Source organism: Myxocyprinus asiaticus, chromosome 36 (assembly GCF_019703515.2).
Source record: "Myxocyprinus asiaticus isolate MX2 ecotype Aquarium Trade chromosome 36, UBuf_Myxa_2, whole genome shotgun sequence".
In the NCBI taxonomy this organism is placed as follows: domain Eukaryota; kingdom Metazoa; phylum Chordata; class Actinopteri; order Cypriniformes; family Catostomidae; genus Myxocyprinus; species Myxocyprinus asiaticus.
Window position 1 is genome coordinate 25,447,687 of NC_059379.1, and position 27,452 is coordinate 25,475,138.

The following is a 27,452-nucleotide window of genomic DNA, read 5'->3' on the forward strand; positions in this document are numbered from 1 at the left end:
AAACTAACCAGGGGAAACAAGGGCTTAAATACACAAGGAAGACAAGGAGCACCTGGGGAAACAATCAGAGAACGAGGAACACATGGGGAAACAATTAGAGAGAACCAATCATGAAAAAAACTACAAAGGACTTCAAAATCACAGGAAACAGGAACTAAACAAGAATTTCAACATAAGTCTAAGCAAAAACACAGGGAATACATGACAATTACTTTCCAAAAAAGCTTAAAGTTGTGCTAATTTTGTTTTGGTATATATTCACTGGCCTTGGACTTACACCTATCAGCATGAATGAGTGAAGATTTTGTTTATTAAAGGGACAGTTCACTCAAAAATGAAAATTCGGTCATCATACTCATCCTCATGTTCTTCCAAACCAGTTTGACTTTGTTTATTCTGTGGAACACAAAAGGAGATGTTAAGAAGAATGTTATAGGGACTGACAACCTCAGTCACCGTTCAGTTTCATTGTATGGAAAAAAATAACAACATCCCCATTCTTCAAAATTTCCCCTCATGTGTTCCATGAAAGAAAGTGTTATAGATTTGGAACAACATGATTCCTGAATTGTCATTTTTGGGTGAACTACCCTGTGGCGAGCAGGGCTGGACCAAGCGGCATCTGGGCAGAGCGAGGCCGGGAAGATAAGTGGTGAATGAGTCCACCTGTGTGCCACAACGGTCTCGCTTTCCAGTGAGGTGCTGCGGGAGTATTTAAGGAGACGAGCCAGTGGCAGATGAGAGAGAGAGACACCAAAGCTGACTCTGTGTAGTGTTGAGTTGAAAAGCCAACAGAGTTTATGTGTAGTGAAGCTGAACAGCATAACGTAGTGTAAAACAGTGTGTTATTGTGTACAACTAAAAAGTGCAAGAATAAATGTCTACGTTGCAGATCTAGGGGTTGCTCTAGGTTTTCTTATTGATGTGAATTAATTGTAGGAGTGTCCAAATATTTCAAATTTATGACATACTTGAATTGTCTCCTTGAAACACAGAAGTATATACATCAGAATAATATTCTTTAAAAGTATTATTAATTTCTGTAGGGTCTAATGTCAGTTCCTGTGATCTATTGCGAGTCTGTGGAATTAGCCTGGAAGCCGATTGACATTTTAACTGATGCGCTAATAAATGCCCTGCCTTTTCCCCATGTTTATAAAAATGCCCTTTAGACCAACGCAGATGTTGTTGAGCATCCTCTACTGATAGTTGATCATACTGTGCTTTAATTTCCAGTCTTTTTTAAAGTAATTCTTCTGATGGGGCTAAAGAGAGTTGGTGATATATCTTTGCTATGGAGTCAATTTGTTGTTGCAGTTTTTAATAATTTAGTCTTTTACTGGATGCAGAATAAGATTTCACCTCTAATGACATCTTTAAATGTCTCCAATAAAATCGATGGTGATACTATACATACTCAGATGTATCAGTAAACAAAAAATGATCTTTTGCTGTTGATATAAATGTAAAAAAATTCTTATCTGTCAACAAAGGAATTATTTAATCTCCAGGCAGGGCAATTTGTACAATACAGGAAAAAAAACATATGTCAAGAAGCAAGGGTGCATGATCTGATATTATAATGGCCGAATATTGAGTATTCTTCACTGAAGGGAGTAGTGTCTTATCAATAAAAAAATGGTCTATTCTTGAATATGTAGAATGGACATGAGAGAAGTAGGAGAATTCTTTCCTTTGCGGAAATGAAAATCTTTATGGATCCAAACAGCCTGCCTTTGCCATAAATGTAGAAAGAGCCTGGGACATTTTAGACTGCATTGTAGTTTTGGGGTTTGAACTATCTAAGGCAGGATTAATGACACAATTTAGATCCCCACCAAAAATTAGATGGTTCGAGTTCAAGTTGGGTGTGAAATAATTTTGTGAATAAAATATGAGTTCTTTTAAGTGGTCCGTTCCTGCCTTTTACATTCCAGCTAATGAAGTGAATGACTGATCCTCCCTCGTTTCTCGTTCCATACGTATGTATCACCCAATAATTATCAAATACAGTCCAGCCAAATCTATTATTTTACCAGATACAAGTTCTTTTGAGTATGCATAGTGGCAAAAGCTTAGACCACATCTCCGGTGTTGAACAAACAAAAGAGAGCCGAAGGGAAGAGAGAAGAAAAAAAAGAAAAATAACATTTGGCAGTTAACATCCCAACCCAAAAAAATCAAACATATCCTATATTTGTCCCGGGAACTGAGGCAAATTGCAGGCCCCTCTTAAAATACCCCCAACAATCCCTCAACTTACTAAAAGCCACTTCTACCTCTAGGGGACGCACCGACCCTTTAAATGTATCTATTTAAATAGTTGTAATTAAAAATGTAATTTTACAATGAAATACCAGTGAAAATCACTGGGCCATCAGTCTGTATTGGTTACAAACAGTAAAACAAGTCAAAGTAAAAAACTAAAAGTACATAATCATGATATACTGAAAATAACAGCAAATCAGCTCATTAAAAAAAAAAAAAAAAAAAAAAAGGGGGCAACTATTTCCATTCAGAAACAGTCTTTCACTATGTAAAGTCCCAACTTATCTTAAGCGATGACATGTTGGCCGTAGAATGTCTTCGCCTCCTCAGGTGTGTTAAATGTGAAAGCTTCCTCCCTGAAAATTACTCTCAAGCGAGGTGAGTAAAGCAAATGTAATTGTATGCCCATCTGGTAAAGTACTTGTTTAATTCCGTTGAATGATGCATGTTTCCTCGACAGGACAGTGCTGAGATCTGGGTATATTCTGATGCCATTTCCCTTGTATTCCATCTCATGATGCCTGGCCCATTGTAGCATTCGCTCCTTTTCTTGAAATCGGTGAAAACACACCACAAAAGGTTGTGGGTTACGGCCATCCACCTGCTTTTGACCAGGAGATCGGTGTGCTCTCTCAAGTTCTGGTTGCTTGTTAAAAACCTCCGTGCCCATCATCTCGAGAAACATTTCAGCCACAAATTTCACAGGGTCTTGACCACTTCCACTACCCTCCGGGACATTCACAATCCTCAAATTGGCTCTACGTGATTGGTTCTCCAAACCTTCAATGCGATCTAGAAGAGTCGTATTCTGCGTTTGTAGGGTTTTGATAGCGGGTTTTGGCAGACAGTAATTTTCTAAAATACTGTCACGACCAAACGGCTCTGAAAACTATCCACAGTCTCTCGTAGTGCATTCACAGAACTTTGTAAAGGTCTGATAGATTCCTGAATCAAGCTTGAAATGTCCTCTCTAAGGCTGATTCGTTGCTTAGTTAATTCAGACACCAGTTGGTCCATGGAGACAGATTCATGCCGCAACTTCTTGGTGCTAGATGTTGCGGCAATGGCTGCTAGCTTACCAGCGCTGCTAGCTTACCAGCGATGCTAGCGGTAGATCTCATGTCGGAGGAGCTGGAGCATGAATTTTTCTGCTTAGAATTGCTAATAAAATGGCCAGTGATATTGTAAACAAATATATCCATGATATTAAACGTTGTTTGTGGAGTAAAACGTTTAGTTTTAAAAGGTAGATCAGGAGCCCCTCTTCCTTACGTCTTACTCCTTCACAGCCATACCGGAAGTCCCCAATTTAAGTCCTTTTTACTATAAATTTTCCTCCCTGCCCAGTAGGTGGGGATATGCATGAATGCATTGCATGAAGAAGAATGTGGAAGTGAAAGTGGAGATTGTTTTTGTAAAGAAGGACTTAAATATTGATCTTTTTCTCACCCACACTTATCATATCACTTCTGAAAATATGGATTTAACCACTAGAGTCTTATGGTTTACTTTTATGCTGACTTTATGTGCTTTTTGGGCCTTCAAAATTTTATAACTAATAAGAGAATTATCATTTTTGGGTGGACTAGCCCTTTAAGCTGGTTTGGGCTGGTCACCTGGCCAGGCCAATCAGGTGCTCAGCTGGTTTTGCTAGAAGGCCAGCGTAATTAAGACCAGCCAATCAAGCTGTTTTTAACTGTTGTTTTTTAGCAGGGTTGCTTTGTTCCTTTTTGTAGTTTTTTAATCTGTTTTTTTCTTCATCTAAAACTACACACATCAATTAAATGGATTCAATCCCAACAAAGTTTTGCCAGACACTTTGCTGCATTCCTCCATCCTGCCCTGCACTGTTTTCTGCGTGGCTACCTCGAATGATGTGGTTATTTGGATGGAGGCATTTTGTGGTGTGGGAGAAGTGGGTCATTGCAGCTTGTCTGTCACCCCCACATTTCATTGCTCCAGCTGGGACTGCTTGTTTGGACATTTTATTTTTCCACTTGCATTCATTTTGTTTGGACTGGTGGATTATGCACATCCTGATCTAAACTCATTCACTCTGTATGCTGCTGACTTCTTTGTTATGCTGCCAATGTATACCTTTAATATGTAATTTGTTACTGATCAGCTTGCTTGTCTATTTTGTTTAGCACCTTGTGCACTGGAAATGCACTATATAAAATTAAACAAATTATCAGGATTGTTAACTTGCATGGTCATGTGATTTCGATATGAGGGGGCGACCCACTCTGTGTAGAATTAAACAGCTTTTTCTAGGTCACCGATCTGACTGGAGACTTATTACATGTACTGTAAGTGTGCATATAATTCATATGTCTCAAAAATACCATTTACTTCTTTATATTTAATGGATCACCATGCTTAGTGCCCCTTTAAGGTAGGTTTAGGTTGAAAAAGTGAAGAACAGATGTAGATCTGAGCTTTTACCCAAACGGGTGAGCCCTTTAGATTCACAGGGTTGTTAAAAGGTTTGGTGAAACAGTCCATCCACAACCTAATGAAGCTAATATAATATTTTAATATAATAGAAATTAATAGAAATAAAGGCGAAGCCTAGATGGTGGAGGGACAAACCTTTGCATTGTGATTGACAGGATTACATGCTTTTCCAACACTTAGATTAACTTTATATAATTCATGCTCATGACAAACTTTTCTCAACTGATTTCAGGCTAAAAATGGCTATAAAATGTACTTATCATTGATTAATAGCCAAGACTGCCAAAAGCACAGAGCCATTCACTGACTCACCATTGCCATGGTGGTGAAAGAGAAGTTTGGTGTCATCTGTGGAGGAAAGAGACTGTTGTTGTACAGAGCGATGGTAGAGGCTAGACCAGCAAGGACAGCACGAGAGTATTTTAGCATAAGCGCACATGCAAAATGCATTCACAAGACAAAGACACACAGTAACTTACTATTAGCTGACAGACCTAAAACATCATGCATAAAATAAAAGATGACCTGCAAAGTTCTATTTCTAAAGTATACACTGACAAACAGGAGAAGACTGAATTTGTTTGATCATTACAGAATAAGTCAGCAAACAAATTTGAGTTAAAATTACAATGAGTCAATGAGTGTGTACATCAGCAAACTACTGCAGTTATGAATGTAATGGCCTTAAAGTGTCAGTTCTAAAGTATCATGGGTGGTTCAATGAGATACTCACCCTCGGTCACAGGACTGGCAGGTCGGGCTGCAGGGGAGGGAGTGGCCGGTGGTGATGAAGAAGTAAAAGGGCTGATTGAACTCTCTTGTCCTCCCTGAGCATAATCTTCACATGTGCCTTTTGCCTTAGACAAGTAAATACCAGCTCAAATTATGATTTGTTAAAAGTGTTAGTGAGTACAAAACCAGTATTAATAATGGCACATTTGCTCTAATGGCACTAATATGGACATTTATACACCTTGCGGTCTAGTGGTCAAAGATTTGGTCCTGGAAACTGGACGGTTAGAAGTGATTCAATGTGATTTATGAGCTAATACCTTTTGGCCCTAAAGACCCCATAAAATTGAAGTTTGGTGACTTTTACGCCTCTATTTTTGTGACCGTGCTGGGTGCAGTGACATGCGCAACAACTATGCGCTGCGTCTTATCCCATTTTCGTGAGAGCGCTAATTGTAAGCGCAATTTTCGTGCCAGCGCAAAGGGCAAGTGAGAGTGTTTGCGCTATCTATGGGCGTATGTGCACAAACTGTGGGACATCGATCACTTTTAATACTAGCCATGATTTGTGTGTCAGTAGATCGATATGATTATTAATGATAATAATGATGATAATAATAATAATCATAATAATAATAATAATAATAATAATAATAATGTTTATTTTGTATAGCACCTTTCCAAAGATTAAGGACGATGTACAGAAATTAAACATTAAACAGAGAAACATATAACAAGTATACATTACAAAACAATGAACAATGGGAGAGCAGCAAAGTACGTTTCAAGCGTTCTGTAACACTGCCAAACCGCAGGGGAGATACGGGTGATCAGGATGAGAGCAAACAGGCCCAGAGAGGCCGATCGAGAACACATAGGCTACACTCCAAAAAAATTTACTTTTACTATTGTGAATAATCCTTCCATGTTCATATTACTCCAAAAATTATTGTAGCCAAGGAACTTTGATTAACTGAGTTGATTCAACTAAAATAAGTGTCTTATCAGCTTTACATAATGCATTTGCATTGGGAAAACATTCATATTTTTTATTTGGGTAACTGAAACTGGGCAGAGGATTTCTAGTTGGAAGCATGCTTTGCATGGGACACGACGGAGAATTAATGTTAAAATTAAGTGTTATTTTTAATGTGTTTTTGTTCAAGATGAAAATAAGGGGCGGAATTGTTAGTGTTTAATGCTTTATGTTGAGATTTAGAAGAATTTCTGTTATGTTGTAGTTTTACCATCATGGTGAAGAGTGGAGCTCGAGCCTAGGTTGAGGACCAATACATTTGCTTTATCTAGGGCTAGAAAATATGATTAAATATATCATGGTGAGAATACAAAAAAATCAATAGATAGAGGGATTGATTGCGATATGTACATATCCATTTATGCAGCGCGTGCGTATCTATCAGTGGGCAGGGCTTCACGTGAGACTGATAGAATTGAAGAGACATGTACAGGGTTTTTCAGGCATTGCAAATTTCAATGAAATAAATCAAATTTAAATACATTTATTTTGCGTTCGGCACTTCATAAGCACTAAATTTGCTTCTTATCTGACACGCGCATCTGTGTTTCATGGGAGTGTCACAAGTATCTCTGGAGCACAGAAATGCAGTCCAGCAGGCTTCCTGATATTTGAGACATGAGAGCGCAGAGTGGGATCACTTGAGCTACTCCAAATAGCAGTGCTGACCACAAAACTTACATACCTCTTTGAATTCTATGAGTTTTTTTGTTTGTTTGTTTGTTTGTTTTACCTTAAAGAGCTATGGAGGAAATCAAACAGCTAGGCAGCCCAACAGTCAAACCACCACCAATGAGGAAAACCAAATACAACATGCACTAAAATATAGTTTTTTTTTCGAAAGATATTAGATATTAGGAAACAAACCGGCCATGCTTGCCTTCAGATTTTCAACTATTCTCTAAAGAGATGGATTTAATCATAAAGTGTTTATTTTCATTGGATATTTTCTTTACTTTTGTATCATTTTCTTTGTTGCATTGCTTTGAGAAGATGTTGAGTTTCCTGAGGAAAGTTTATGATAATAATAATATTGGTCAACAACATAGAATGAAATGCGGCATAATGTGAAATTTTGTATTATGGTAAGGCTGATCTAAAACCAAATTGAGTTTTTTTTATTTACTTTGACTATGTTTTTCAATTTCCAATTAAAGAGAAAATTAGAAAAGAGGAAGCAGTTTTCATTATATATTTAATTCACTGACTGGACTATCCAGACATTAAAATATGGTTGTTTCATAAATGAAACACATTTTTATTGACTTTACAGAAGAAAAAAATCTATATTGTGATATATATCGTTATCGTGATAAAAGAGTTTGATCATATTGCCCACCCCTTGCTTCATCCATTGAGCAATTGTTGTGCTTAATCATAGCATAGTGACCAAGTTACACTCAGTAAGTGCTTCCCACCATGTATTTAGCATGCTAATATTTACTGTCACTAGCTAGCATATCACTAAAATAGTTTCATTTGAGTTATTTTGACATTTTAAATTTTGTTGGATTTACTACAGTAGATTCAGTTAGGTTCTGTCTACTTGAAGCATTTAAGTTGAAATTACATGGTAATTCTAATTTAAGAAAACCAATTTCAAACATGTGCAACCAAATGGAGTCACAGAGCAGGGGATTCCTCAAGGCAGCAGGAAACACAAACATCCTTGGTAGTATTTCACGGCTAAACACCACTGGAACGATGGCAGACAGAATATAAGAGAGCTCACAGGAAGGATGTAGTTATTGCACAAAAGAAAGTAAGACACAAATTGTCCATATTTCTATTCTTCCAATGCATTGCATAAAGCCCATTTACACTACCAACTTCTTAAGAAAAGGCTTTGCTTATTTATATCAACATTGCTTGACAGGGAATGGAAAATATTATAGGATGCAGACGGTGAAATAACGAGAGAAAAACCCATGTGAAGAGTCCCTATTAATCTAAATCTTTTTCTTGGTATAGTTGTGATATTAGTGTTTTTTCAACTTTGGGGACTTTTAGCACTGTGGTATTGTAGAAAGTAAAGTCTTGTTAAAAAATTTTCACACTCCTGTTATTTTTTTTATTTTTATTTGTCTACTAAAAAATTCCATCATAGTGTCATTTTCAGCACGTCCCAAATTCTGTATTGATTTTAATAGAATTCCATGGTGAAAATGATGGTAATTGAAATGACGTTATTTTCATTGTTCAAATTAAAATGTCTGGCCCTTTGCTAAGGCTAATTTCATTGCTAACTTATATTTATCCTAAATTCATACAATTAAATAATATTTTTACACTTCTTTCACAATTTGGCAAAATTACAGCTTGATTGAAAAATCACACATGCTCACAAGTGATTCTTAACCTGATTTTTCAGTTTTCTTCAAACGTCACTTGTCTCATATTTCATCTCAAGCATGCTCTCTCATGCTCTGACACTTTTGTCAACTTGGTTAACAAGCACATTAACTTTTGAAAAAACTTTTAGGGAAAATTGTTTGATGTGGTGAAAATCACCCCACAACGGAGGGACAGTCGTAATTTTTGAAAAATGTACAGGGATCATTTTCACACAATAAATATGGACACGGTTTATCTTTACTTCACTCTTTGTTTCAAATATCTTAGTTTAAACATGTAATGATAATCACCTTTATAATGATTTTTCACTGTATATAACTGAAACTTTGGGTCAGGGACAAGGATAACAATAACAACAAGTATTTGAAAAGTACCAAATATAAATGCAGTTCCCAAGTTTCCAAGATTTTAACCCCTGACCAAATGAAGGAACGCCTATATGTGCACATTTCATGATTGATTCTGCTTACCTCATCAGAGCAGCTGTAGTCCAGCCATTCTTGCCTGTATCTGTCTATTCCATCTGAACATCTGAGAAATGACACACATACATACAGAAACACACACACACAACTGTCAGAGGACAAATGCCTTTGTATACTTAGCTTGAATTCAGTGGAAACACACAACATATACTCAGTTAATGCTTGTACCTTTGTAGAGTATTGCACCACCCACAGCCTGTTGTTAGGTTGGACTGGAGACATTGTTCACAGGTAGTGTGCTGGAGGCAGGCTAGGGACAGATATGCCAGCATAAAACAGGATATAACGTCTAATGTCAGGGCGCAAATCTTCATCTATAAGTAGTCAAATTCATGAATATTAGGTTTCAAATTAGGCAATTTTGTGATTGACGTAGAGGAAATAAACAAGCAATGATTGGCTTACTCACTAGGTAATGGGCTGAACTCAAAAGCCGATCTATTGACAATCTTTGTTGTGTCAATTTCCACCCTATGGTATTCATAAATAGTCCTTCGTTTAGCATCTGTTGATGATACATCAATAAATTATTGGTCAAAAGGATGTAAATGTGCCATAAAGTAAACCCACTGAAGGAATAGTTCACCCAAAAATACAAATTCTGTCATTAAGTACCCTCATGTCATTCCAAAACTACTTGCTGTTATTTTTTACAAAAATCATTTTTAATAAACTCTTCCCAGTTCATATTGACCAGTGGCTAACAAAGTCCAAAAAGGACAAGAACACAAGGAAAAAAAGCTCCATGTGAAATGTGCACTATATTTCAAGTCTTCTGAAGCCATGTGATAGATTTGTGTGAGGAACAGACAAAAATTCATCACATATGGCTATGACATGCCATTTTCTCAACCTAGTCTCATAGAATGAACATTACTATAACTACATTTTTGTAAACTGACTTTTACGTGCTGAATTCTATGTTTCGCCGCAGTTTCTTGGTGAAAGTAACACTAGAGGCGCTACAACAACTGCATTCTATTCACTTTTACACAAAGAACGACTACAACGGCTGATTAAACACGTATTTTTCGCACTATTACTCACACACTGTTATGTTATGATATCGAAAGTGTGGATATAGGTCTGACTATGTGAGACTCTAGTTTGAAGTAATCACTTTTCTTTGCATGATACATTGACTGCATTTATACGATAGCCTATGTCAGCGTTAGGTAGCTAGCCAGCTTTATCAATAACTGTTAGCTAAATTTGGTGGATGATGACAGTAGCTGTTTATAAAATAGACTGTACATCATAAATATGTTGACACAATTCAGTATTGATGTGATTCCATCACAACTGTTATTTTGATACTATATCGATGCGCTATTATTTTATAATAATAGAATGTATATATTTTCTGTATAACCAAGTTACGTTACATGGAGGTTTTTGCATTATTTTGAACATTGTCTAGCATTCATTTCATGTGTTACTGTAGTTTACCTTGCTGAATAATTACAGATTAACATTATGTCAGTTACTGTGAATCAGCATACCTGACTTTTAGTATAAAGAGAAGATCGTTGAAATTATTTGAAAGTTATGAAGCAAGGTAGCTTGCAATTCGTCAGCGTTAGCAGGCAAGATCCAGTTAGCTAAAATTACACAGATCAATCCTTATGGCACAATATTTCACATGCTTTGCAGTTATGTAAGCTTACCTGTCCAATAAGAAGAATGCCAATTCAGGGTCGGTTTTTATCCCCAAAACTGAACGAAGGTCCGTCCAGGAATCAAATGCCCTGCTGATGTTCACTCTAGTTTTCGCTCGACCACGATCACATTTCTGCTTAGCCAGACGGGATTCAGCAGATAAATGTTTTTTTTTTTTTTGGCTTACTCTGAGTTTGTGTAGGAGTCGGTGTTGTGCTGGGAGCTGGACACTTGCTGGATTCCATCTCTAAGATAACATTACCTAGTGTTGCAGACTATCTGTTGACGTTGTTGAATAGCGGAAGAGAAGCTACTGTCTGAGGCAAGGCTCTCGGGAACACGCATAAACGTCAAATCCTTTGGATTTTCCCGGAAAAAGCGACACACTCCCTTCGTATGAAAATCAGTCTACAGGCTTTAATAGGCAACCTAGGAAGTCCGGGAAGGGCTAATTTTTTAAGTTGCATTAGCAGCCGTTCACACATTGGCAAACAAAAAGGCGAATATTACATGAAAAAATTTACTTTAAGGGTAAGGATGTCTGTGTTGTTCACCTCTCATTTATCTTTTAGGACACTATTGGTTAGGTTTAAGTTAAAGTTTTAGGTTAGGGAGGTACATTTTACTCATTTAAACCTCCCTCTAATATTCATCTTAAAAACCTTGTCTGATTACGACACCATTTCACTCACTTTTGGCGCCCCCCGGTGGAAAATTTGCTGGGAAACTGCAGCGAAACGTGAATTAAGGTCCGTAATTTCGTTTTGCAAAAATGTTGCCACGATCATGTAATGTTCATGAGAAAAGGCTGCATTTTTTAATCTGGACACTTGCTAGAGGCGATTTGGTCTGTTTCTCACACAAAGTGATTGTATGGCAAAAGAAGACATGGTATATTGCATAAATCACATGGACTACATTTAAGGTGCTTTTTACAGTGTTTTTTTAATTTTGTTCTTGTTTTTTGTCCTTTTTGAAGATCGACACCCCCTTTTGCTGCATTCTTAAATGTTCGACTTTTGTGTTCCACATAAAAAAATAACAGCATAAGGGTTTGAAACAATATAAGGATGAGTAATTAATGACAGAATTTTCATTTTTGGGGTAACTATCCCTTTAACACTCACACTGACCTGGAGACTGTGGAGAAGAGAGAAGGGCCATAAAGGCATCAGACAGTCCCACTTTCACTGGGTGCTCTGTAGAGTTGATTTTCTCCACAGGCAAAGGAACCTATTATGGAAAGCCAAAAACTGGAAATTACACAATATCAAAAAATCATGTTTGCGCTTCTTTGTAAAACTGAGATGCATTAGTCATGATTTATACAAAATTGATTTTGATGACAGCAACTTTGATAGCCATTCTCCACCGAAATTGTGATGGTTCTCGTGCCGAGCCTGTGCTCCGCTGGTTCACGGCGGAGCAATCTGGAGCCTATCATAAATCGGCTGCGCTTTTCCACTGACCTGAGAGCCGAACGGTGACGTAACGGGTTACTGTCTATGTGGTAGTTTCAAGTGACTACCTAAAACATAAACAAACATGGTGCGTCACAATGTGTTTGTATACAGCTTTTACTCTTGTTTTTGAGGACATATTTAAACATATGGATTAATGCAATCCATCGTTATTACATTGCTCAACAAGATTGTCAGAGATGACATCTATGCTAAAGATGACAGGTAATGTAATTGCATTATATTGTATGAACTATGGCTTAACTTTCTAAGTTCTGTAAACTGTTACAGTGGAATCATTATTAACACTGGTGTAGCAAATGGCTGTATTTAGATTTTCGCCATAGCATATAATATTATTGATTGAGAATCCCACCATTTTACTTAAAAGATATCCGCGATCTTCCAAACAGTGAGCTGGTCAAAAGTCCCCTTACAGAACAAAACAATGCACAAAATAAGATGACAACAGTGTAAGACAGGCTAACAAAGTTGGCAAATATAACAACTTACTGAGATCAGCTGCAGAGGACACCGGCGATTCACTGTTTATCATGATCGTTAGCAAGCTGGTCGGTGTCCGAGTCCAAAACATCATTGCTCCGTCCACTGTCGCTTTTGCTTATGCCTGTCTTATGGTCTCTGTGCTCCCTTAAGTATTTTGCAATTTGTTTATGATTTGGTCAGTTGTCAGGTTGAAGGCATCGTGCATAATTTCGTGCAGTATCTTCATTTTCGTAGAGTATTTTTTTTCCTTTGCGATCTCACTAGTATCTCTTGGATCTTCGTAAATACCATATCGCAAGCAGAGCACTTGTTTCGTCGTGTTACCTGAATGCTTTTGATGCTTTTGATAATTTTGTGTTTTTTTTTTTATTGTTGTTATAGAGCGTAGAAGTAGTCCTTGCTGCAGACGGTAGCTACTGTTGTTGTTTGGGAAAACTTTACCATGGTGACGAAACATTATCCCACCCTCTGTCCTCTGACATAATCGGTTCCTGCGTAGGCCGGTGCGGAACCATGCTTTTGGCCCCGGAACGGCCTTGTCTGCGGTGGAAATGCGCGGAACAGTTCGAGAATTCGCAACGGTCCAGGAACCCACACCCGAACTATGTCGGTGGAAAAGGGCTATCTGTGATTATCCAAGTAATACTTTCTACATTTTCAACAGTTGGCTACATAAACAACTTGTGTGTATTCAGTTTATCTCAGTTAAGTTGAGCCAAAGAAAACAGCTGAAGTCGACTCACATCTTTGTAGCCAAATACAATGGTCCCGTTACGATGGAGAACAGCTTGGAAGGTAAACGCTCCTTCCATCTCTCGATCTTTCAGCCTCACCTTGTCCCACTGTACCACGAACACATCACCTAGAACACCAAAAGTCAGAGGTTAATAGTCAGGTTAAATCTCCAATTAATATAGGCTGCTTCAATTCTTTAAAAGTTTGTGCTTCATTAGTAATAGAAAGGCACATACTTTTGAGTATGTACTGTAGTCAGACTGGGTAAAGACAAACTACTCTAACAAGTCATTAAATTGAATAATGATACTGCAGTTGTTGTGCACATACTGTAAGCATCAGCAGATAAAGTTATTACCTTAAAATTCATTATTATTTAATTTTTAGATTCATTTATTTTAAAACTGCAGTAGCAGCTTTGGTTTTGCATTCCTCACCATTTTCAACTGAAAAAATCAACATAGAAGTGTCACAAACTGCAGTCAGGGCATATTTGAAATATTATTTTCAACATATAACTGGGACACACTAATCTTAATCTCACAAACTATTTAGGATAGATAGTATGCAAACTGACACGCAGCCATACACTTTGCATTTAACTCACCATTGTCCAGATAGCGTACAGTGGAGTTTTTAGAAAAACTGGGGTCAAAGTTTGCCATGAGTGGAGCAATATACTGGGTTGCTGTCAGCATACGATGTGTGATCTCTCCAGTGAAAATAAACCCTATAAAAATGAGTTCAAAAGCAAGAAATAATTTCCAAAAAATACTTTTGTTTTGAATCCCATATAGTAGTGTCTTTGGCATTACTTCTGTAGTACAAAAGGACTGTGTTAATTAAGATAAATATTTTGTGCATAAAATATTTCTTTGTTGTGTTCCAGGATGGAACAAATCCCTTTCCATTTAATACTGTGACAATGGTTTTCTAGAAATTAATTATAGTACAGTGGTGTTACAGTGAGTATGGGGTTAATGTGGAAACAGACACATTGACACTTTTAATCGCCCCATCAGAAAAGGGAAATATTAATTTTGCATTAACCGAATCATCCTCCTCATTAGCACTCAATTTATCTGAGACTAATTTGGGAAGGGGTCGGTGTGGAGCCCATTGTCAACTTCCCTTTAGCGAAATGAGATAAGCCTCAAATAAGAAGAACTGACCCACTCTTAAATAAGATGCAGGAAACTCACAGACATATAGTGTATCTCTTGTGGGCTATTTTCTCAGTTGTGTTGGTGTGCTAAGGTAAACACACACCTATCTGACATACTCTAAATGGATAGAGGTGAACTGAGTACATGTACAGTACCTCCAGTTGCTATGGTGATTTGTCTAACTTGGTGTCCATAGAATGGAAAGTCAAAGGTTAGTGCCACCCGCTAGTGAGGGGACCGGGAGTACAAAAAGTGGAGAAAGAGAGAAAAACAGGAAATGTAGGCAGGGATGTAAAATGCCAAGTAACAACATAATTACATGCTAGAATAAGATGTGGATTTAACTGTGCCCATGTGGGCCATGTGAATATTTATTTAAGAGCACAGGAATATATGTGTGTGGTTGTCTCACCGATGCTTGTCGGTGTGTGTTGGACAGGATACCATGCACTCTGACAGGTCCTTGATGGGCCAAATCAAGATCCATCCAGAGTTGCTGCGTTTGTTTATCACCGGGGCCAAAACTGCGCCAGGAGTAGTACCTCTTAGAGTCTTCCTGCAGATGGACAGAACGAATATGAGAATAACATGCCGATAACAACATTTGAAGAGGCAGAACACTGAATAATTATAGGGATAGTTCCCCCCAAAATAAAAACTCTGTCATTATTTAGAGCTGAGATATTCTTCTAAAAATCTTCGTTTGTGTTCAGCAGATGACAGTCATACACATCTGGGATGGCATGAGGGTGAGTAAATGATGAGAGAATTTACATTTTTGGGTGAATTAACCCTTTAAGTCCTTTTTTACTATAAATTCTCCTCCCTGCCCAGTAGATGGAGATATGCACAAAGATTGTGAATCACCAAAAACAAAAGAAGAAGAAAGTGTAAGTGGAGATTTATAGTTAAAAAGGACTTCAATATTGATCTATTTCTCACCCACACCTTTCATATTGCTTCAGAAGACATAAATTAAACCACTGGAGTTGTATGGATTACTTTTATGCTGACTTTATGTGCTTTTTTGAGCTTCAATGTTCTTGCCACAATTTACTTGAATTGTGAGGACCTACAGAGCAGAGATATTCTTTTAAAAATCTTTATGTTCTGCAGAAAAAAGAAAGTCATGCACACGTGGGATGGCATGAGGGTAAGTAAATAATGAGAGAATTTCAATTTTTGGGGGAACTATCCCTTTAACTGATAATCTTACACTCCAGTGAGCTGCAAACTCTAGAACCACTGTGATCAGAGTCAGTGAGTTAAACTGGAGAACAAGATTAATCTACAGTAATTCAAGATTGAATCAGTCTTTTGAGCAGGTTCTTTTCACTTTACCAACTGATTCAGTTCACATATCAGAATGAATGTTTCATTAGTGAATTGTACTGATCTTGGGTCCAACTTACTGGAAGGGAAGATTATCTGTGAATAATAACTAAAATTTCGAACTTTTACCCACACAAAGCTATCGTGTATCTTCAGAACCGAAGACTTGAAATACAGTGCACAAGATGTATGGACTACTTTTATGGTGCTTTTTTACTTTAATAGTGCTTTTTATTTGGAGCTTGACAGCTCTGATTACAATGAACTGTCACTGTATGTAAAACAGCTGTGAAAATCCTTGAAAAATCTCCTTTTGTGTTCCACAGGGGGGAAAAAATATATCAGCATGCAGGTTTGGAACTACATGAGGGTGAGATGATAAAGACAGAATTTTCATTTTTGAGTGAACTATTCCTTTAACCAGTAAAAATGAAAAACAGGATTAGGTAGCATATGAGGCAAGAAACTGACAAAGAGAATATCAAATCGCTATAAATATAATATAATTAATTCATGAATGCATCTGGATTGAATTCACACACACACATATGGAATTCATTTGACTTTATGCATAAGACTCTGCAGTTCACTACGGTACGCTCCGTCTGTACCAATCCATAACTCATAATTTCTTTCAGTTCATAACGTGATAAACGGGTTTTCACCACTGCAGATAAACCAAAGAAATACTAGAGCTGAGGCTCTCAGTGTAGTGCTAAGTATGCATCTGGAGTCCTTCCCACATATTTGTGCACGTGTGTGCTTAAAGGTGCTCGCAGTCCCAGTACATAGCCACATTATTAATGAATCCTCCAGCTCAAGGTGACGGAAAAGGAGGAAAGCAACGTATGAGAAAGGTGCGGACAGCAGAGTAAAATGGAGCAGTTAAAAGCAGTGCACTCTCTCTCTCTCTCTCTCTCTCGCTCTCCTTCTTTCCGCAGCACTGCTCCACAAAACAGCCTGCAACCCAGATTCTCTCCCCAAAGACCAGCTTGTGTTTCTGGGGGAAACCTTCATCAGCATCCACTCTCATCTCTCCTGCAGAGAAGACCTCTGCCTGATTATTCCTGCTTGTGGTTTAAGGGCTGCCCCCCAAAAATCTGGACAGACCAAATAAACTCCCATAAAAGAAACAAAGAAATGCTAATTATAGGGCTGGTTATGTGGGCATTTACTATAATAGGATTCTGGAGAAAACCCCCCCAGCTCAAACCAGCATAAGCTTGACCAAGCTCTTTTAGTAAAAATTAAAAGATTCTCTTATACTTTTGCTTTCCTTTACTTTTGAAACCTAATGGCCATCAATGGTTCCTTCAGTAACCCCATCATAAGGGCAAGGTTTTGGGTCTCTTAAAATATGTATTGAAATTCCCTGAGTACATGTTGACAGTCTTTAGAGTTCTTGTAGGAACTAAAAGTATGTTTCTCAGAGAACTGAAAGGGTTCCACCAGTGTGGCAGCTGAGGAACCCAAAAGGAACTTAAAGAATCTTTCAGTTTTAACAGTGTGGTTTAGATGGTCGGCCAGCTGGTCTCCCAGCCTGACCAGCTGAAAAGTACCCAAAAGTGACCAGGCTGGTAGGTCAAATCAAGACCAGCAAGTGAGCTTAGGCTGGTTTATGATGTTTTTTCAGCAGGGAATAGACACAAACACACCCAGTCTCTCACACACTTAGAAGAGCATTGTAAACTGGCAAGACTAACAGCAAGTCTGTTATTAATTTGCACTGAAGGCAGGGAAGCGTAACAATTTATTTGATCAAAATTATTCTTACATGGCTGTTAGGAATACACATATTAAATGTCAAGCCCAAAAGTCTGAGACCACTAGAGAAAATGCTTCTATTTTTCTAATATAATAAATGCTTTTCATTACAAATTATATAAGCATTACTATTTGAATGAAAAGATTATTGAAATATATACACTGGTGGCCAAAAGTTTGGAATAATGTATAGATTTTGCTCTTATGGAAAGAAATTGGTACTTTTATTCACCAAAGTGGAATTCAACTGATCACAATGTATAGTCAGGACATTAATAACATGAAAAATGATTATTACAATTTGAAAAAAATGTTCAGAACTTCTTAAAGTACTTCAAAGAGTTCTCATCAAAAAATCCTCCACGTGCAGCAATGACAGCTTTGCAGATCCTTGGCATTCTAGCTGTCAGTTTGTCCAGATACTCAGGTGACATTTCACCCCACACTTCCTGTAGCACTTGCCATAGATGTGGCTGTCTTGTCAGGCACTTCACACGCACCTTACAGTCTAACTGATCCCACAAAAGCTCAATGGGGTTAAGATCCATAACTCTCTTTTCCAATTATCTGTTGTCCAATGTCTGTGTTTCTTTGCCCACTCTAACCTTTTCTTTTTGTTTTTCTGTTTCAAAAGTGACTTTTTCTTTGCAATTCTTCCCATAAGGCCTGCACCCCTGAGTCTTCTCTTTACTGTTGTACATGAAACTGGTGTTGAGTGGGTAGAATTCAATGAAGCTGTCAGCTGAAGACATGTGAGGCGTCTATTTCTCAAACTAGAGACTCTGATGTACTTATCCTCTTGTTTAGTTGTACATCTGGCCTTCCACATCTCTTTCTGTCCTTGTTAGAGCCAGTTGTCCTTTGTCTTTGAAGACTGTGGTTTACACCTTTGTATGAAATCTTCTGTTTTTTGTCAAATTCAAGCATTGTAAAGCCTTCATTCCTCAAAACAATGATTGACTGATGAGTTTCTAGAGAAAGCTGTTTCTTTTTTTACCATTTCTGAACTAATATTGACCTTAAGACATGCCAGTCTATTGCATACTGTGGCAACTCAAAAACAAACACAAAGACAATGTTAAGCTTCATTTAACGAACCAAATAGCTTTCAGCTGTGTTTGATATAATGGCAAGTGATTTTCTAGTACCAAATTAGCAATTTAGCATGATTACTCAAGGATAAGGTGTTGGAGTGATGGCTGCTGGAAATGGGGTCTGTCTAGATTTGATCAAAAATGACTTTTTTCAAATAGTGATGTTGCTGTTTTTTTACATCAGTAATGTCCTGACTATACACTGTGATCAGCTGAATGCCACTTTGGTGAATTAAAGTACCAATTTCCTTCCAAAACAGCTAAATCTGTACATTATTCCAAACTTATGGCTGCCAGTGTATTTTTTTTATTTTTTTTTATGTATTTCAGAGTTTCTTATTATTTGATATGTCCTCCTTTTTCTTATGACAGCATGCACTCAAACTGGCATGGACTCCAGAAGTTTGCACAAAACCTGATGATCCATGTTATCCAGCATGATTTAAGAATGTTCCAAGGGCAATTTGCGTGCTTCATTGGAAGCAAGGGAATCTGACCTTTTGTACAATGGACTTAACATGGTCAATTTTACAAATTTGCTTATTTAACTAGTGACCTAGAAATCCTAAAACTTTATTTCCAGGTTTAAATTTATATTTTCAGTGAGGTCTCAGACTTTTGGACCCCACTGTATATACACAAACTTGGACCGACAAACAAGCTTGTCCTGCATGGGTTTTGTGCAAACTTTTGGATACCCTCCCATGATCTCATAATTTCTTGCGGGTTTATCCTGTAGATGAGTAATTCCTCTATAGACCGTATGACCCAACAATCACATCATCAGAGGAGATGCTGTGTTTTGCAAACTGTTGCCAGAACATAAAGCGATCTCATATGTATCATTAGGAAAAAGGTTAAATCGAACCTTTCAGGGTAACAATATAATTAACTGCATGCTTGTGGTAAATACATTAGTAGTATCAAATTAACAAAAAAAAAAAAACATCACTTGCTGAGTCATTAATGTCAATGAAGCATTTGAGAATGCTTGAATGGTAATGAAAGTTATATTAAGATCATTCACAGGGGAAGGGAAAATATACCAGGGTAAATGTACAGGAAATAGAAGAGAGGCCGGACCATAGTAGGGGCTACCATATTACAGTAACTCACCACCACTCGTGTCATGTTATCAGGGAGCGTGTCAATGGACAAGCCATTGATCGTTTCTTGTCCAGTTTTGTTCTGAGTGTGTCTACCGGAATCCTGTTGGTCTCTCCTTGTTCTCTGGATGTCTGATGGAGCTCCATCAGCCTGAGCTGACTGCCCATGAAGTATACCTGAAAGACAAACATAGCAAATTACATGCTATCTTAGCAAAGACATGCATGTGGTGTGCAGATATAGTAAAATAGTTCACCTAAAAATGAAAAATGTTGTCATCAATTACTTACCCTATTGTTGATCCAAACCTGTATGACTTTATTTCATGGAACACATATGGAGAAGATAGGTAGAATGTTACAATCCTTACAATTAAATGAAATGGGGACAGAAGCAAAGTTAAGAGTTGAAAGCTACACTACAAGTCTTTTGAAGCCATATAGTAGCTTTATGTGAGTAATAGATGGACATTAAAGCTGTACTTTGCTGAAAATCTTTCCCTCCATCTAAAATCTAATTTGCGCATCTGGGGGTGTATTACAGAAAAACGTCCTATCTTAAGTCTTAACCTAAGATCTGATCAGTTCAGTTAAGATTTTTCACAAATTCATATTACATAAGCAAATCCTAACTGTAGTGTACTTAGGAAATGTTGTTCTGTTATAATTTATTTTCTAAATGAGATCCTAAATGAAATTGCCATGGTAACAAAGCAAATAAGATAGGATTCCAAAGTTAGAATGTTTCTGTAAAATGCCCCCTGCATATCCAAACCTGGTGTGCTGCGATCGATTACAGGATGCGACAACCAGTGATGGCTGTTTTTTGAGTTTTGAGAGTTGCATCAGCAAATTTTGGTCTGTTTCTCACACAAATCAATTTTATGGCTAGAGCTATCATGATTATGAAATTCTGATGACAATTAATTGTCAAACAAATGATTGCGATTATGATTATTAATTGTCTGTTTTATGGATTTCACAATTATGATGATTCATTGTCATACAAATTGTCATACAAATTGTCAGACTTCTTAAGATGTATGTGTGCTTCAGTCATTCTTCATATTCATATATGGTTTTTAAAAATCATATAATAAAATAGGGATGTTATTTCCTTTAAAAACGTATAAATGACATGAAAGATTATATTTTAAATACCAAAATATTTCCAAATAATTTAAATATGTCAATACTTAAAAAATGTCAAAGACCACTCCATTTTTGGAGTTTGGTCTTTGTCCATTTTACATTTACACTGTTGTTTTTGGAACCCAACCAAAAAGAGTTTCAAATAACTATTTTATTTTATTACATTACATTGTATCGTATTGTGTCATGTTATTGTCATTATCATTATCATATAAAATCATATCATATATCATATCATATTGTTATCATTAAGTAACTCACAACGACCAAGAACATTTGCCATTATACAATCTTTAAATTAAAGTGAGGCCAGCGCGCTTTGCATTTACTAAAATCCTGGTTTATATTTATGTGGAAGTCTATCACAAAACTCAGCAGACAACGCATGCATCTGTGCTTCAGAAGCGGTTCATATTCACACACTCTTCAGGAGATGCTCTCAGTGTGGTTTGCGGTGCAGCTCAGTGAAACAGTTGGGGTTCAATTGAATGAGACCCTCAAACATGACATTCATGGCATTTCTATATTCGCTTAAATTCCCTTATTTGGGCTGTAAAATGTGATTGTAACAATAATCGTGACAGGCCTATATATAGATATAGAAGACATCGTTTTATGATGCTTTTTTTCTGGTATTTGGAGCTTGATGGCCCCCATCTCCAATCATTGTCATTGTATGGAAAAGAGCAGCCTCTACATTCTGTCTAACAGCTCTTTTTGTGTTTCACTGAAGGGAGAAAGTTTGGAACAACATGAGGGTAAATAAATGTTGACAGTTTTCATTTTTGGTTAAACTCTTCTTTAAGCTGCATTATCCCTTTAATTTCTCATCTTGAGTCTTAATCTTGCATAAAATGTGACTTTTGAGTTTGGAAACCTCACAACAGCCAGATGGATGAGATAAGACTTAAAAACATTTTCACTCATTAAATCACTTATAGTGCAACTTGGATAGAGTTTTGGCTGTTAGGGCAAGGATTATCAGAAAATTCAAAAAACTGAAAAGAGAAACAACCTTGAAGTTATTTGTTAGGCCACCAGCCATTCCTTCCAGAGGTAAGAGAGAAATCTGCCAGAGCACTGGTGACCAAATGTCCATCTTTAATGAACAAGACCACTAGACACAGTCCTGGTGTCTTTTCTTTCTCCATATCTTTCTTCTACACCCCACTGTGGGACCATATTTGATCTCTTTTTGGCATCAGAACTCAGTTTGATCACCTTAACCATGTTTCATTACCCTATGCTGGAAGAAAATCCCCTAGCTAAAAACAGCTGGTTAGCTGGTCTTAGCAGGTCTCCCAGCCTAGTCAGGCTGGTCATGTAGCTGGTTTAAGAGAAGTTTTAAGCACTTTCATCTGGTCACCAAACCAGCTGAGCACCAGCATGGCTAGGCTGGGAGACAAACTAAGATTAGCCAACCACATTTTGTAGTGGTGTGAGCAGAGAGACTGAATGGCTGTTTGTTGATGGACTGGGTTCATTTAATCAGTGTGTGAGCAGTTCTATTCAGATGTGAGCATCCACCCCCCAGATTTGATTAAAAAATGTTGACCTTTAGTATGAATCTCTTGCTGTTTATCATGTCTATAAAACACTGGCTAATGGAGTGCTTGGATAATTACGCCACTTTTTTGAAACAACCAGGATGCAGGAAACAATGCAGGGGTGACAGGAGTGAGAAAGTGGGGTGGGATGTTGATCTATTAAGCTGTGCATTGCAATCCTCATCATCATTGCTGTTTCATAGACTGTTGTTGCACAGTATCAAGGTGGTATTTAGAGATGGAGACACTGTACAGTGGACATGCACTCAAATTATATGCAGTCAGATTAACAATCGTCTAACAATTTGAGGGTTTTGCTGACCGCCCTGATGAAAAAAAAAAAAAAAAAAAAAAAAACATCCTAAACCAGCCTAAAGTGTTTAGTTAAACACCAGCTTGACCAGGCTGGGAGACCAGCTTGACCAGTAAAACACCAGCATGGCTAGACTGGGAGACCTGGTAGACCATCTTAAACCAGCAAGACCAGCAAACCATGTGAACCTACAAAATGCATGCATATACACATCCCCACATGCACTCCACAGACACACATAAAGATGTGCATACAAATGTCAAACACTGGTACACACATAGGTGAGCACAAACACATGTTCTCTATGGTTTAATCTTCACCACATGTGTGAGTTGAGCCTGACACACAGGAATGCATTAAATGCTTATATATTTTATGAGCATCAAGTAAAACCATGGCAGGTCTTAATAGCAATAGATCAACATAAAAAGGCTGCACAAAGACCAAGGTGCCCTGGCAAACTTGATGACAGAGTAAGAAACTGTAGACGAGAGAGAGAGAGAGAGAGAGAGAGAGAGAGAGAGAGAGAGAGAAAGAAAGAAAGAAAGAAAGAAAGATAGCAATGATTTGGAAAATATTCAGGGTGTGAATTACCCCCAAAAGAAGTCAAAAAATACCTGCGTCAACAGTTTAAAATCCTTCATATTATATGAGGAACATTTCTGCAAACGTTTAAGTAACCACAAAATTTAGATCACAAGATCAGATCAAGCACTAAACAGACATTAGTGAAGAAAAGCTGCCTGAAGAGGTAACCATAGTAACAGAAAGCTGCTAAAAACATTTTATGTTAGGATCAGCATTGCACAACACAGAACACACCATCATAATCCATCACTTTATTATGGATATACTTAGGACAAATAAATCACCAAAAAAAAAAAAAAAACCTTCCTAAATATTTGTTTGGCTAACTGTAAGGGTTGCTGCTGGAACTAACTTCAACATTTTGCGCCCGGAAATTACTTCTAGAAATTACTTAAAGTTAATTCCCGTAAAAAACATTTTTCGAACACTGGTTTACTTGTATGTATCTTCTGACCCTGCAGTGTAGCCCCATTACCCAGCACTTCACAGCAGCTGAGCTATGTCTTCTGACCTCAAGTTTCTCCTTACCAGCTTATTAAAAGAACATTGGAGAACAGCAGTGGATTCTCAGGCCTTAATAAGATGTATTGGACAGAATGAGAGTGCAAGGGACAGAATAGAGGAGAAGAATTATAAAGGACACAGGGTACCAGAAAAATGGTGGATTAGGTTACGATGGGCTGCACATCCAAATGATCAAGCATTCCCTTCAGGGGCTTCAAGGGGAGTTTGGCCAAACCAACTACTTACTAAGGGATTTTGCCTGATTGTGTGCTCAGCCAACCCTTCAAGTGAAAAAATAAGAATAGCAATGTTTAGAAAGAGAGAGAGATTGTGCACAAATACATAAAAAATAACTAAGAAAAATGGAAAACGCCTACATGGAATTCTGCTAAAGATTACAGATTTTGTATGGATTCGGAGAAAGCAAATGTGTTGGAGCTGTCTTAAAAAGAATCATTTTGAAAATGGCAATAATGAATAATACTTATATATGATATAATCATATATTTAAATGTTTATATAAAAATAATTATACATTTTGTGAATTACAATATTTCAAAAAAGTCTTAAATATAGTAATTTTGTGCATTTCAACAATGAATAAAATAAAGATAATAATTAAGAATAAATATGGCAAATGGCAATATTCAGAAAGAGAATAAGAAAAGCTAAGAAAATTGGAAAAGGTCCTCTTGGCATTCTGTTAAAGATTGCAGACTCTTGTGAAGATTTAGAGAAAAGGAAATGTGTGGGAGCTGTCTTAAATAGAATGTTGTGACTGCAGCACATTAGTCCTTAATTCCTGTTGAAGGGTTTATTAACTGTGTGGACTTCCTTAAAATCCCATGAGCAAGTTGAGAAACGCCTGTCTGGATTCTGGATAATGATCTGCCCATCCTGCAATAAGTATATGCAGCCACAACAGGCTGCAGAACACATTTGCCCAGTTCTTGTTCCCAATACGATGTTGTTTTCTGCAGTTTAAATGCATTCTTAATCTTGAAAAAATCTAAGAGCCTCAGATCAAAGATCCTGTCACTGCCGAGGACAAGGTAGAATAAAAACAGCTGTAGAGTGACCATGAAATGGACAGAATGAGAGGAAAGAGTGGGAAAGATAAATGCGGGACATAGAGAGGAACTCACAGAGAGGAAAAGCAGAGGATTAGAGATGCAGCGAGGGGGAGGAGAGTGTTTGTGTGGAGTAATTATATGTCAATGGGGTGTTGGTTTTAATAACAGGTCTTGTTTGATTTTACTGACTGGAAAAGCTCAGTTATTTCTGCTGCCACATAATCAAATACTGCTAAACGGGTCATTTAAGGCAGACGAGCAGAAGAGGATGATTGGATGAAGCACAAAAGAGAGTCAGTTTAGAAAGATAGAGTGAGGATTGTGTGTATGGGTGAAGAGAGGGCTGGTTAAAGGTAAAATGTGTTATTTCTGTGCCACTTGTGGCACCAAACAAAACTGCAAAAACTGTTTTCAAACAGGTTTCCCAAACACTCCCTACTCCAACTCACGCCATTGTTTAAGCCAGTGTTGCTGTGCCAGGCTGGTTGGGATTCTCAAACAAACAGAGCAGAAGGAAAAAATGAGGTAAAAAAGAAAGACGGAACCACTTCTTTACCAAAAATGGCAGTTAAATAAAAGAACACAATCATTTCAACATTCAGAACTCCCAAGTTTCCCACAAGCACTGTCTATTCATAGTCCTGGATGAATATCAACAAATAAATATCTAATGTCTCAATTCATATAAACTGCCTGTCATCTGTTGCACACTTGTTCAAAGCAGCAGGATCAGTGTAACGGCTGCGAGACTATTTGTAGAGGGTACTTGACAATTTCAAAGAGGATATGTCAATCTGAGGATAAAAATATGATCAAAGAAAGAATATAGGGCAGGTTCAGACCCACACAGCAATGTAATCATACACTGACACAGTACACTCACCCACTCCTCAGTTAAACCGCATTACCATGATTTCAGCCCACACAACAGCAATTTGTTTAATCAAAGAGGACACTATCCATTCGCAAATGGAAACTGGAGGCCTGATGCCTCAGTTTCTCAGAGTCTTTACAATTCCAAACTTCTGTTGTCACTCTGTTCAGCCAGGCAGGGTCTGACTGCCAAACACTGTTATAGTCCACTGATATCACATGCATTGTGCTCATAGCATTTCCCTGATGAAAAGTAAAATTCTAAAACCAACCTAAGGTCCTAAGATGTTTTGAAAAAGGCCAAGTCCATATAAATATGTTTTCATTTGAAAATGCATTAATTTTGCTATGTTTATGCCTCTCATCCACACTCAAATGGTGTATCCTCCATTGAAAACTTTAAAAAACACTATCCATAACTGCGTACTGTAAGAAATTACAACATTCTGCCCTAAAATATGAGTTCCACTTGACCTGATCTCAGAATGGCAGCATCACCTAAAAGGCTTGATTATTATGAAAACAAAGAAATGTTTACAACTTGGTGCTGTCATACCATAGGGGGGTCCCAATCTGACCAAATGGTCATCATCAATTGTAGAATGGGCACGGGAATGGGCCATGGAGAACCATCTCAGACAATGGGGTGCCTGAGCTTAATTAACATACAGACCATATCTTTTTTCATTCTTTTTTAGGGATTTTAATTTACATGAAGAGCACAACTTCATTTACATTGTGGGTAGTAAAGTATTTCACAAACTGGTTAAAAGTTTTGAGTTTACAATGTTCATAGTTCAGTCTGACTCCGCTGAATCCAAGGTGCTACATGTACTTTGTCACTGCTACACTGGAATAAAGACTTAAGCATCTTCATCTCAAGATCGACGCCTGTTCCTGGTCCTGTGTGTGTGTTTTATTTTTCTTACACTGGCGAGTCACCCAGCGAGGGATTTCCGAAAAAAAGCGGAGTAAGGTAAGAAATGCGATTTTCTTCTTTTATGCTGTTTTTGTTTTAAAAATCTAAAAGAAATTAAGGACAGGAATAATTGTAGCTTTATTCAAAGTTAGCAGGAGGAGTTTTGTTAAGTCTTAAGCCTAATTCTTTACAATTCTGTTAAGATTCTAAAGCAATTGAATCAGCCTGACGCAGTGCGGCGGCAGAGTTGTATCGGAATTACTGGTTCTAATTAATTGTTTCTTAAGTAATTGAAATAATGTGCTTAAGTTTAAGTTTCTAAAGTAA

The 27,452-nt window shown here is 37.5% G+C and overlaps 1 protein-coding gene across 2 annotated transcripts in view; it reads right to left on the bottom strand.

Annotated features, from left to right (window-relative positions):
- Positions 1-27,452, bottom strand: part of LOC127427502 (plexin domain-containing protein 1-like) — a 44,947-nt gene that overhangs the window by 6,087 nt on the left and 11,408 nt on the right. Inside the window, exons 2-12 of one of the 2 annotated variants that reach the window (XM_051675165.1) lie at positions 20,167-20,333; positions 15,273-15,416; positions 15,016-15,085; positions 14,302-14,424; positions 13,703-13,821; positions 12,126-12,225; positions 9,743-9,838; positions 9,502-9,583; positions 9,319-9,379; positions 5,459-5,582; positions 5,038-5,073 (exon numbers count right to left, since the gene is read on the bottom strand). In XM_051675165.1, coding sequence (XP_051531125.1) covers positions 5,038-5,073; positions 5,459-5,582; positions 9,319-9,379; positions 9,502-9,583; positions 9,743-9,838; positions 12,126-12,225; positions 13,703-13,821; positions 14,302-14,424; positions 15,016-15,085; positions 15,273-15,416; positions 20,167-20,333 — 1,122 coding nt within the window. The remainder of the gene's footprint in view (positions 1-5,037; positions 5,074-5,458; positions 5,583-9,318; positions 9,380-9,501; positions 9,584-9,742; positions 9,839-12,125; positions 12,226-13,702; positions 13,822-14,301; positions 14,425-15,015; positions 15,086-15,272; positions 15,417-20,166; positions 20,334-27,452) is intronic. The other variant, XM_051675166.1, reaches the window with a different exon arrangement.